Here is a 12,629-nt window from a genome sequence, read left to right on the forward strand (position 1 = left end):
CATTTTTTTTAGCACCATTCACTCAATTTTACCTCCATTATGTACCAAAATAACTTCGGCATACGAAACCCAATCAATATAGTCGATAGTTATTTTACATTCTTTACATTCCTTCCTTTATGCAAAGGCTTGACCCAATTAGTGCAATCATAAAGCATACCATGTTGGAGTACAAGATTGAGAATATCATGCATCCAAAGGTGTGATGGCTTTCCAATCCATCTAATCATTTTTGGCTTGATACCTTGAAGATCTCCAGCTTTGCCAGCGACCACCTTTTTTAGCCCACCACATACATCTTCAATAGTAAAAGAGAAGGCATACATGGTGGTGAACCATAATATGAAATCTTTATGGAATTTGGTTGCTCATATAGTTTCCTACAATCCATGTACATATCCACAAGACTCGAGTTACCAAAACTCTCAACTTGATTGCCCTTTAGGTTTTTCCAAAATCTTCACATGCATGTGTCTTTTCTTGGATTTGAAAAATTTGGCACTTGACTTCCCAGCTTTTCTCTTCTTTTGGATTAGTGCCTTGTATGCATGCAAATGACTTTGATAGTTATCTTTGTTCTTAGTTGCATCTAGCTTTATCAAGGACTTTTGAGCATCTTGACACTCTTTATCGAACTCTTGTATTTCACCTACTCTTTGGCACACATGGCGTGCACTTGATTGCACTCTTTGTGCCCCTTTCTCTTGCGACATATCTATCCTCCTCCTCCCCTTTGTGCTCATGTGATGGCAACTTCAACCAACACTTAAGTGAGATAGAGTGTGTTCCTTGTGCTTTGGTTGCTCGCCCTCAATGCTTATGTGTTATGTGTTGTGTTGTGTTTTGTGTGTGTGTGCGCGTTTGTGTGTGTGTGCGCGTGTGCGCACACACGCGTGTGCATTCATGCCTGCATTTGTGTGTGTGTGTGTGTGTGTGTGTGTGTGTGTGTGTGTGTGTGTGTGTGTGTGTGTGTGTGTGTGTGTGTGTGTGTGTGTGTGTGTGTGTGTGTGTGTTTTGTGTTAAACTTATAATTATACACAAGCGGACATAAAAGTTGAAAAGACAGCTAGCTTTAGATACAGAACAGAGATTAGCACAAAATGACTCAGTCTTAGCTTCATTTTTGTATATCAAAGTGAGAATGAAGCATCATTCCAGTGCATGTATACATGAGATAGTAAAATAATATGGTTTCAAAGTGGAGGAAGCTAGGTTCTTTAGTGCCGGACAGCAGCTAAACCAAAAGGATCTTAAGTAAAGATAGAATTCTCACCTACATCCAATAAACAAGACAACAGATTCATTAGCGTTGAATATGTATACCGATGTCAACAAACCTATCAATTGTTATCCATGTCCTACTTAAAACCTTTTTAACTTATACCTACCATCCATTCTCAAAACAAATGATCTGAAGCTGTCACCGTTTTGAGATCAGAAGGCCATTACCCCTCCTGATTAAGTGTAAAGTGTGTGTTTTTAATTCCTTTTAAGTGTGACCTGAAGGCCATCACTCCTTCTGATCCAAGTGAGATCTTTATACGGGTTGTATTAAGATTAGTAGTTACGCCAAATTTTTAAGAAAACTATATATTTATTAATTAGATTAAGTTCTGATTAGAAGGCCATCACTCCTTCTGATCCAAGTATTTTACCCATTTTTTATCCCAAAGAAGTCAAGACATGAAGCCTTTTTGTCAAACCCCTTCCGATTTTTAAAGGTTTTAGTTAAATAGGAAATTAAATCTAAGATTTAACTCATGTGTCATAGGCATGATCATGATCCAACTAGTGCAAACAAGACGATTTGTAAATATATTAAGCTTGAGTGATGAATGAAGGCCGGAGTTGAAACTTTAACTGATAGGCATAAGCAATATAATATCTATTAAAAAAAAGCATGAAGCAGTAGATATTACCAATGTGGGAGTTCCCAAGCCATCAGAAGTTCCTAGAATCCAATCTAGGAACCACTTTTTTCAAGAACACTCACAGTAGTACTAAAACTTAAAAAGCTAGAAGCAACCGGCTACCCTTCCTTGGTTCTAGTTCTTATCCTAACATAGTTTGTTTCAGAAAATAAATGCAATAAATGTGACTAGTTTTAGAAACTCCAAGTATGCACCATAGTTTAGCTCGGTTTGAGATAAAACATATCCTTTATTATCCTAAAGGGATTTTAAGTCTATCAACAAAACATAAGTAGGAAAGCTTAACGGTATTAAATTAGCTAAGCATTCCTAGCCAACATATGGCCATCAACACCTAGAAATAACTCATATCCTAAGTCCATCAACAAAACTTAAGTAGGAAATCTTAATAGCACCATATCAACTAAGCATTCCAAGCTAGCAGATGGTCGACATCACCTAGATGGCCAACATCACTTAGAAAAAAACCCAAAATTTTCTACTACAAGGAACCAAAGAGATAGTAAAATTGTATGCTAATAGCCAGCAAACATCATTTCCAAGAAGCCTTCTTGCCAAACCACTTAGAATAATGCACAGTATCACTCCATAATCTATAAAGAGCCTCAATTCTAAACTAGTACTCCATTCAGTCAAAACAATTTCAGGTCAAGATTGGTAAGTTCTATCTAGGTACAGGCAAAAATCCCCCACACCTGTTGATATTAATAGTTAAAGAAAAGGTTACATCCAGCAATGAAAGCCTCTTATAAAACTCGACCATATTTCTAACTTGTATAACAGTAAACAATACCCAAGTAAACAATATCCATTGTGCTTATTTATAAGAATGATCAGTAAAAGACAATGTCCTAACTCTAAGTGACCTTATCAGCTAGTCCTAATATAACTAAATTGAATTCCATTAGAATCAACCAGTCTTTTAGACCCTTTTAGTAGATTTTACAAAAGTGAGATTTCCCAAGCTTGAAATATAGACAAGAAAAGAGATCATTTATCACTGATCAACAACTAAAAATTAGAGAGGAGATATATGGGAAGGAGCATACATGCTCAATCAATCCCAAGGCAAGTGTTAACATCTTAACATATCAGGTACAAAACCAACATGTTTGAGATTTAACATCATTGAAACCTTCAGCATATGGACAAAAATCAACCCAAAGTAGCCTAAAAGGGTTTCAACCCTGCCACTAAAGGTGGATGCCCATCTGGCTTGTTATGAGAAGAAAATCCTCCAAGATTTGCTTACGAGATCGGCTCAAGTACCTCATCTTGTTGTGCACAGAGCATTCAAAAGCCCGATAACGACACCCACAGACTCCGCTTCCAGAATCGTCTCAAAATCCAAATGAGTAGGCTGAGCCATTCACCAAATATGCATGCATGCATCTACAGCGATGGCATGGATCAGATTTAGTGTTGATAAGCATAAGGCGGGGACGAAGCAGTCAGTGAGCCTGACATGTAATGGAATATGGCTATAACATTGACTGTAGCAGAAATTGAAATACTAATAGTGAGCATTTCCTTTAAGAGAATTCTTAAGGAGCATAAGAAGAGTAATTGATTTAAGGTACCAAAATGAACATTAATTATAATTAGCTTGGCATGAGCAATACTTGTAAAAGAGAGAGAGAACGGGTTAGAGAAATTGACAAACAGTTGAGGAACGGATTTATGTGGAGCCGGTCCCCCCTCCAAAAGGCTTTTGTATTATAGCTTATCCCATAAAGAGAGACTTGGTACAATACAAGCTTTGTGTTTCTTGAGACCTTGATGGGTGCAATGAAGATAGAGAGCTTCATGCACCACAATTATGCATGTAAATTAATCTAATGAAAGCATTAACTTTTCCTCGGCCTCATTCCCAAGACCTCAAAACAAACACCTTTGAAGGTGGAGAGAGCTAGCAGGGAATGAGGGTAGGGAAGAGGAAGAAGAAGTAACATACAAGAAAGAAGTAGTGTCCTTTCATACCATCACTCATAGTGCTTAGCATAGCATAGTAACTTAGTAATGGAGATGAAGAAGATGGAGAGCATAGCATTGAAGCATGGTCTTGGTTGGATTTGCATTCCATAGCCAAGAGTGTTGGTGTAGGCTCTCAACTTCTCAAGCTTGGAGAAGGAGCTCTTGCACTTTCACAAAGTGATAATGAGTGAAATGAGTGTGTGAGAGGGTGTATATCCCTCAAGCAAAAGCCCATTGCTTAGCTTGGTCGACCCCCCCTTGTAGCTCAAGCTTGAATATGATTGGTCCCCTCTAAGCCTAGCTAATCACATGCATAAATCATATCAAGCAACAAGGGTAGCATTAGGACAAGTGTCCTCCTTAACCTTTGAGAGAGAGGGCTCGATAATACCTAGATATCTTATTAATTAGTCTAAATGCTCATTGGACCCCTCTTTAGCCTAGTCAATAGGATTCAAGCACACCATGTGGATAAGCATGGGGATAACTTGACATATGTCCATGTGCCCCTTGAGGAAGGGGTGCCCTTTGGGTGAGTGAGAGGTTAAGTCAAACATTCCCCTAGCTTTGGGGGTTGCCCCCTCCTTTGTAGGGCACCTCTTTGACTCAAGCCCCTCAAGCACCTTAACCTCCAAGCATGGGAAGCTTCTCAAGCACCTTAGTCAACAAGTACATACTTAGTATAAGCATGGGTTCTCTCTCTCATGCCCCTAGCTTGTAGGCTCGCCCCCCTCTTTGTAGGGCTCAACTTTGACTTAGACTTGGACATCTCAAGCACAAGGCCAGCTTGGCCAAGGACCTTAGCCATCAAGCATGCCTAGCACTTTAACTATTAAACACCTAAAGCATGGGCCTAGATTAACCTAAGGCCCTAGGTCTAAGGACTTTTAATACTAACCTTTGGAGGTCTTTAATGAAGCTAACCCTAAGGTCTTTCAAGCTCCATTCGTTTGGCATTGCTCTTTGATAGACCATCTCCCATTTGGACCCATTGCCTTTGGTCCCGTGATGAGATAGATCCATCTATATTCTAACTCTTGTTCCCACCTATTCTTCCACGCTAAATGATCAGTTCAATATGAGAAAATCATTTGGGTTAGTTAGATATTAGATTTTATAACATGACATCTCGATCGAGAGGAGAACCACCATTCAAGGGCATGTTAGGGTGATTAACCTCTTGAGAATAAGTACTAGGGGGTGTTCATACCACTGCTGAATGTCAAGTTTCCCCCAGTGTATTTAGGGGTAAGTTCCACCAAAATGTGCTAGTAATGCTTAAGACGATAAAAATCCCATCGGGGTTTAACCTAGGGTTAGAAAAGGGGTTGAATTTCAAGGCTTCCAGAGAGTATAAGAGAGGGGGGGGGGGGGGGGGTATATAGGAGAAAAAGTGGAAGGTATTGTAGAGGATAGGGCTTAGGTCAAAAAAAATAAGATAGGAGTTACTAGGTATAGGATAGGCCATACAAGAGCGTTTAATGGTGAATTCAACCTAGAGAACACCAATCAAAAACATTACTTAAGCCGAGATATTGTAGGAAGGGGCTTAGCCCTAAAGGAGAGCTACAATTGTTTAGGCAACTATCAGAAGGTTTATTTAATGAACAGAGCTAGGGTAAAATAAGCATTGTAGTTTACTATTTAGATACCTAAGTTCTTATGTATAGGATAGGCCAAAAGATAGCTATAGATGCCAGTGAAATGTGTGTGTGTGTGTGTGTGTGTGTGTGTGTGTGTGTGTGTGTGCACGTGCCCGCCCTCACCCCACACACCATACCCAATGAGTGGACAGTAGGCCCATTGAGTATGGCCCTACTACCTCATCAAGTTGATGAGAGTATAATAGTCAAGTCTGAAGCCAAAGAGCTATATTATATCACAAAATCCATGAGTCACATCGGAGCAATAGGTGAAAATGTTAACATATAGGAGTATACTCCAGTTGGAGTTTTATGGCTTTGTTATCAAGTAGAAAATAGTATGGATGCCATTCATCAGTCGTAGAAGTTTTCCATGCTTTTACCAGTTGCTATGGATAGTCCTCAGATGAAATGTCCATCCAAGAGTAGTCCAGTTACAGAGAAATAATCCTGAAATCATAAGAATCAAAATAATTAAACAAGAGTAAGTGATTTTGGATTAACTTGCAACCTGCAACCTCAAACCAGTAGAGTCAAGTGAGTTAGGTAATTGAGCAACCTTGGAGTGAGCTTTTTTCTTTTTTTTGGTGGCAAGGGTGGACACACACACACACACACATAGATGAAATGAAATGAAATGCTATATTAACGTCTTCAAAAGGCCAAAGTGACCTTGAGACCAGAAAGTTATAATGTGGTGGATCTAATACAAAGTCAAAGTAACAAAATAACAACATAACAAAACAAAAATACTATGGAATCCTAAGTTGCTTGTGTGAACTAAGCAGAGTAAGCAGCTGGTTGGGATATCTAAATAGCTAGATCACAGGAGATCCAGCATCAGTCGCTCGCTAGTGGATCTCATCAATCTCCTCCATGCTCAGTAGTTTGACCGGGCGTCCTGCATGCCTGGCCAGAGTGATCCGAATCTTCTGATGCAGCCTCCATCTATGCTGTGTAGTCCTCCGTAATCGTGGGCGTCTGGATCTCCCTAGCTCAATCGCTCGATCGATTAGTGTGCCTCTGGTGTGAGACGAATGTGAGTTGTGTTGTGGCAGTAGCTCCTCCAGCTATCCAGTGTCTACTCTAAAGAAGTTTGTGATCCGTCTCTGAGACTGGCTAGCCTCTCCACTCATCAGGCTATCTCTGTGTTTGTGCAACTCGAACAAGAACGAACCAAGGCATCTCTGATCCTCGTATCCCATGACTCTGAAGAGTGGTCCAAAACCCTCTCTAAACAAGCAATGGAAGCAGCCTCGTAACTCGTAGTATACGGGGTAGCAACACGTGTAATGCAACTCTGTCTCAGGCTCCATGTCACACAAGGGGTATGTCCTAGCCACTGCTCGTACTCCACTGCATCCCCCAGTCTCAATCCGCAGATGGTGACAAGATGTGCGTATCTAGCCAATAGCACATCGTATCGCATGAGACAGGTGGGTGTCCATGTATCTAGGTCTCGTCACAAAACCGTCCTTCATAAGCGGGAGAAGATGCTCTCTGTAGAAATCCATCTTCGTGCCCAGCTTCTGTGCTGGCTGTATCAATGTCCTCCTTGTGTCTAGTTGAGTCAAGTCTTGGCGGATGAGCCTGGTGATCTCAAATTGTGTAACAATGAGAGATGGTGCATCCAGTGAGTACTAGAAGGGTGGCAACATGTCTATGCTGAACCCATGCGCCTGAAACCATGATGTCATCTCCCCATACCAGCATGTCGTATCTCCCTGCATGGCTAACTGTCAAGAGGACTCAAGTGCAAGGCGGGCATATCTATATCTGGGAAGTTCCCAGATGCTGTGTATGAAGGAGATTGATTTGGTGAGTGCCTCAACCACTAGTGTGTGTGTGTGTGTGTGTGTGGGGGGGGGGGGGGGGGGGGGGGGGGGGGGGGGGGGGGGGGGCTCTGCTCAGATTATAGCACGCGGTACTAAATCCTTGGCTCTAATGAGCCGCGAGATCATAGAGACCAGAGGTTTCTCCATGTTCCCCCATCCATCAGTGCGACTCGACCTCCCATGATGATCCAATGAAGGTCCCCATGTCTCAGCTCCATAGAGCAGTGCAGAAGCCACCAAAGTGTCAAAGATCCAGAGCTTCGTCCAAGGCTCATGAAACTGAACCTGCAACGAACACATCCTCTCCAATCTACCTAATGCTGCATGGACTCTAGTTAATCTAGTCTCTACTGCTCTCCTTAGTGAAAATGCAGGTCTGCTAAAAACCACTCCAAGGTAAGTGTAAGCATTTGTATACTCCATAGTCTCTTGGCCGTATGTGAATGTAGGTGCTGACCTCCTGATCCACTGGATATGGGAAACATCCAGTGTTGGGTTCTCAAGAAGTACCTTTTTGATGGATTGGTGACATTGTTCTTCTTTATGGAGTTGAAGTGTGGGGTGGGAGCATCTCAAAGTCTATTTGGAAAGAGTTTGAGAATGTTCAAAAGCATTTTCTTACAAACTTTCTCTAAGTCAAGACACGAACACCATATATGCTCCTACTTCTTGAGTCGGGATCTCTTCCAATTGAGGTTATGGGCATGGAAAGGGTTGTGGAGTACATGATAAACATGCGTCAAAACCCCTTACATCGACTTCCTACAATTGCATAGGAATCAAGCAAAAAAGTTCACAAGACGCCTAAAAGCAAGATCTTGAGCACGGGATGGATGCAAGACATAAAGAAGTGGTTTGAGAGATGGGATGCATTACACTTGCTACACAATGCTTCGATTGACTCCCAAGTGAATGAAGCTTTTCTACAACGCCAATGTATTACGGCTTGGGAGATATATGATGTGTCATGCTTAATACATCACACCACCCACATTGCCCCCAACTACAAAACCATGTTCTTTGCTGAAAGAGGAAACGGTACTCCCACTTACATGCTTGAGGCTATCCCCTTGTCCATGATACGCACTATCGCAGCCATTCGGCTCAGCTCCCATCCCCTTTGATGTAAGACAGGGCGTTGGGGCAATGGAGAAGAGTCAAATCGACTGTGCACATTATGCTCACTGCAAGTTTGAGAGTCTGAGTACTAGAGTGCTCAGCTTTTGGTCACATCCGAACTTGCTTCTCTCACATTTTCAGCCATGACTTAGACCTACACACTTTCCTCTCACAGCCACAATGTGGGCTCTCCATTGCGACTCTAATCACCACAATTTTGGAGCAACCATAGTCACTCATCAGCCATACACATACTACATCACATGTAACTTTGGTCCCATAGGTCATATTTGACCTCCGAGGATGCTAATAAAATCTCTCTCTCTCTCTCTCTCTCTCTCTCTCTCTCTCTCTCTCTCTCTCTCTCTCTCTCTCTCTCTCTCTCTCTCTCTCTCTCTCTCTCTCTCTCTCTCTCTCTCTCTCTCTCTCTCTGCGAGTCTCTTGCGCTTTGAAGAAACCCTAGCTCTCTTTGTGTGTCCCTCCCAGGATTAAGGGCGGCCTGTGGAGGGGCGTTAAGCTCACGAGCTCGCCTCCCGTCTGCAATACAGCAAGCTCCGCTCTCCCACACTCTGCGAGGACCTGCGGGTCTCTCTCTCTCTCTCTCTCTCTCTCTCTCTCTCTCTCTCTCTCTCTCTCTCTCTCTCTCTCTCTCTCTCTCTCTGCACCATTGCCGTTGCCGCGTCGACTGTCTGCACCATTGCCGCGTCGACTGGCATCACAAGGTAGTCTTTTGCGAGGGAAGCTTTGCCTGCCATCGATTTGATTTTTCAACATTGACTGGCTATGCTGGCCTCAAAAGCCTCGAGCTCTAACATCAACCAGAGTCACACCACAAGAAGCCACAATCACATGAGCATGGCTACTAGGGCTTCGTCCCGCAACAAACTTACCTTCGCCGGGGTTATGGCAACGCCCCCAAAGCTAGACAACACTATCCACCTCCAAAATGAAATTAAAAGGCTCCGCAAGGAGAACGACGAGCTGAAACAGAGAATTGTTGCCATTGAGCTTCAGCTCACCACAATGGAGAAATACAAGAAAGAAGAGATCAAGCAGATGGAAGCCAAGCTCAAGAAAACGAAGGTAGATGTAGAAACCACCCTCACAAAGGCTGTCAAGAATCACGTGCAAGAGGTCATCTCTAACAAAGTTGAAGCGCGTGTGGCTTCTACGCTACGCGAACGACAAAGGCAAGATGACATCGCCCTCAATGTCTGCATCGGCGGGCTTCCAAGCGGCTGGAAAGGGGAGGGGGACATCGAATTTGGTAAGGCACTTCCTCTAATTCAAGCGGCACTCCCCATGATACAATGGGATGAAGAGGCAATCACCATAGTTACACACGAGTATCGAACCAACCATGCCATCCTCACTCTCAAGACTAAATCGGATCGAATCAGACTCCTTCAACAATCAAGGCTTCTCCAAGACACTAAATTTTGGTTTGCGGAAGATCTTACACCCGCTCAACTCAAACAAAAAAAAGTAGAACTTCAAAAGGTACGCGAAGCACGTGCAGCAGGAAAATGGGCAGTGTACCGAGGAGGTAAAGCCATCATCCAGGAGTTTCGAACTCCTAAACCAGCCTCCCTCCCACTTGCTCCCTCTTAGGTTTTTTCTTGTTCTCTTTTCTTGTTTATCCCCGGTTGGACCCTCAGTCCTTAACTAAGATGTATATGACAACCCTATCCATTGTAATGTTTTGTTCTTTTTTGGTCCCATAGGTCATATATGACCTCCGTGGACGATAATATAATCTATCTATCTCTCTCTCTCTCTCTCTCTCTCTCTCTCTCTCTCTCTCTCTCTCTCTCTCTCTCTCTCTCTCTCTCTCTCTCTATCTAATTTTCAAGTGGGCGCTAGCACCCACGGTGGGGACCTTGCATCCTATATTCCCCAACAACTCTCAGAACCTTCTCACAAAATCTTTTATCACAGTACTTCCCAATGCGCATACACTACCCTGCTGAACCATTGAACCAACCACAACCCATTGTGGGCATTATGAGCAATGCAACTGAGAACCAAGGGCTACAACCCTGCTGCATTGGAATCCAAAACCTGCTTCTTTGAACAATGATGCCTCACGACCCCTTCTTGGGATAGCACATGGCTCAATGGAAACCCCGTAGGGTGCAAATGCAAACAGCCCATGCTAGGGCGACTTGGTATCCCGGTGCATGAGTATGCATCACCGAGGCCTGCAACCTATTTCCTACTCTCTGTGTTTCTGCCAAACCCGCACGTCCTTTAACCTCGTTCATGCTAATGTTAAAGTGGGTGCTAGCGCCCAATTGAAAAGTAGCATCATGTAGCAAGTATCAAGTGAAAAGTCAATTGAAGCATCGTGTAGCAAGTGTAATGCATCCCCTCTCCCAAACCACTTCTTTATGTTTAGCATCCATCCTGTGCTCAAGATCTTGCTTTTATTCATCTTTTGAAATTTTTTGCTTGCTTCCCATGCAATTGTAGGAAGTCAATGTGATAGGTTTATACGCATCTTTATCATGTACTCCACAACCCTTTCCATGGCCATAACCTCACTTGGAAGAGATCTCGACTTAGGAAGTAGGAGCATATATGGTATTTGTGTCTTAACTTGGAGAAATTTTGTAAGAAAACCCTTTTGGACATTCTCAAACTCTTTCCAAGTAGACTTCGAGATGCTTCCTTCCCACACTTCAACTCCATAAAGAAGAACCAGTGTCACCAATGTATCAAAAAGGTACTTCTTGAGAACCCAACACTGGATGTTTCCTGCATTACATATGTTCTCAAATGCATAATATGATCTCTTTCCCGCTTCCAAACGATGCATAGCACATTCATGCCACTTGAAATTGGACAGAACCTCAAAGCCAAGGTACTTAAAGCTCTCAACAACTTCAAGTGTCTCATTGTTGTACACAATGCATGGCTTCTCCTTGTGGTTGGTTTTCACAAGCATATTCTTTGTTTTTTATTCATTCACAATCAACCCACTATGCAAGCAAAAGTGCTCAAGGACAACCATAAGATTTTATGCATTGTCTAAAGTGTGTGCTAGAAGCACTACATCATCCGCATACAACAAAATCATGATTACCGCATTGCAAATAGTAACCTCTTCAATGCCTTCTTATTGCATAAAGTCAAGTACCGTTTGTTCCAATTGATCGATGCATAGACCAAAGAGAGTTGGTGACAACGGACATCCTTGTTTAACCCCAATAGTGCTTACAAACATAGATTCGAGCAACGGCAAGCATAAACTCATTTGGCACTTGGAGTTTTTCCATCCTTCTCCACAAATTGTTACGTGGAATGATATCAACGGCTTTCTTAAAGTCCACAAAACAACAATACAATATCTTGCCTTTCAATTGACTTTCCTCCATGAGAACACGAAGAGTGACAAGATGATCAATGGTGCTATAGCATCGACCAAAACCCACTTGTCCTTTTGCACGCTTTTCATTCTCTTCAACCGAATCACTCAATTTCATCTCCATTATGCACCCAAAAAACTTTGCCATAAGAGACCCAATCATTATAGTTCTATTGTTGATTACATTCTCTACATCCCCTCCTTTATGCAAAGGCTTGACCCAATTAGTACTCCATTCATAAGGCAGACCATTTGAAGTGCAAGATTGAACATATCACACATCTCCCATCCATTTGATCATCTCTCGCTTAATACCTTGAAGATCTCCCGCTTTGTGAGTGTCCACATTTTCAAGCCCACCACATATATCCTCAATGCTTGAGATTCTTTGACCACATCAATTAATGTGCATTGTAATCTTCCAAGTTGTTAATCCTTAGTGTATTATTCTCCCAACTTACAACAAGAAGTACAACATCGGTTTTGCTTGTTAGTTCATCAATGCCCATCCCCACATTCCATGGGTATCGATTGCAATTACAAAAGCATATTTTCAATATTAACTTGGCCTCATAGGTCGTGCATCCATATTTGCTCGAGGGACTTGCCTTCTCCTTGGACACATTTTCTTCGTGAGACATCACCTTGTTTTTCTTATTCTTTTTCTCATATGCCTTGCGACGGATATTTTGTTGCTTAATAGTGCAATCTTCACATACAAAATATTTTGTATCCCTCAAATAGATCCAACTATTATCAA

At 42.3% G+C, this 12,629-nt stretch overlaps 1 protein-coding gene across 1 annotated transcript; it reads left to right on the forward strand.

Moving 5' to 3' along the window:
• Nucleotides 1-9,351: 9,351 nt before the first annotated feature.
• LOC147455057 (uncharacterized) lies at nt 9,352-10,113 on the forward strand. The gene has a single exon (XM_086515190.1). It carries the CDS (start codon nt 9,352-9,354, stop codon nt 10,111-10,113), a length of 762 nt encoding a protein of 253 aa, XP_086371316.1.
• Nucleotides 10,114-12,629: the final 2,516 nt, after the last annotated feature.

The sequence above is a fragment of the Adiantum capillus-veneris genome, chromosome 6, assembly GCF_014529385.1.
Source record: "Adiantum capillus-veneris isolate H3 chromosome 6, ASM1452938v2, whole genome shotgun sequence".
Lineage (NCBI taxonomy): Eukaryota > Viridiplantae > Streptophyta > Polypodiopsida > Polypodiales > Pteridaceae > Adiantum > Adiantum capillus-veneris.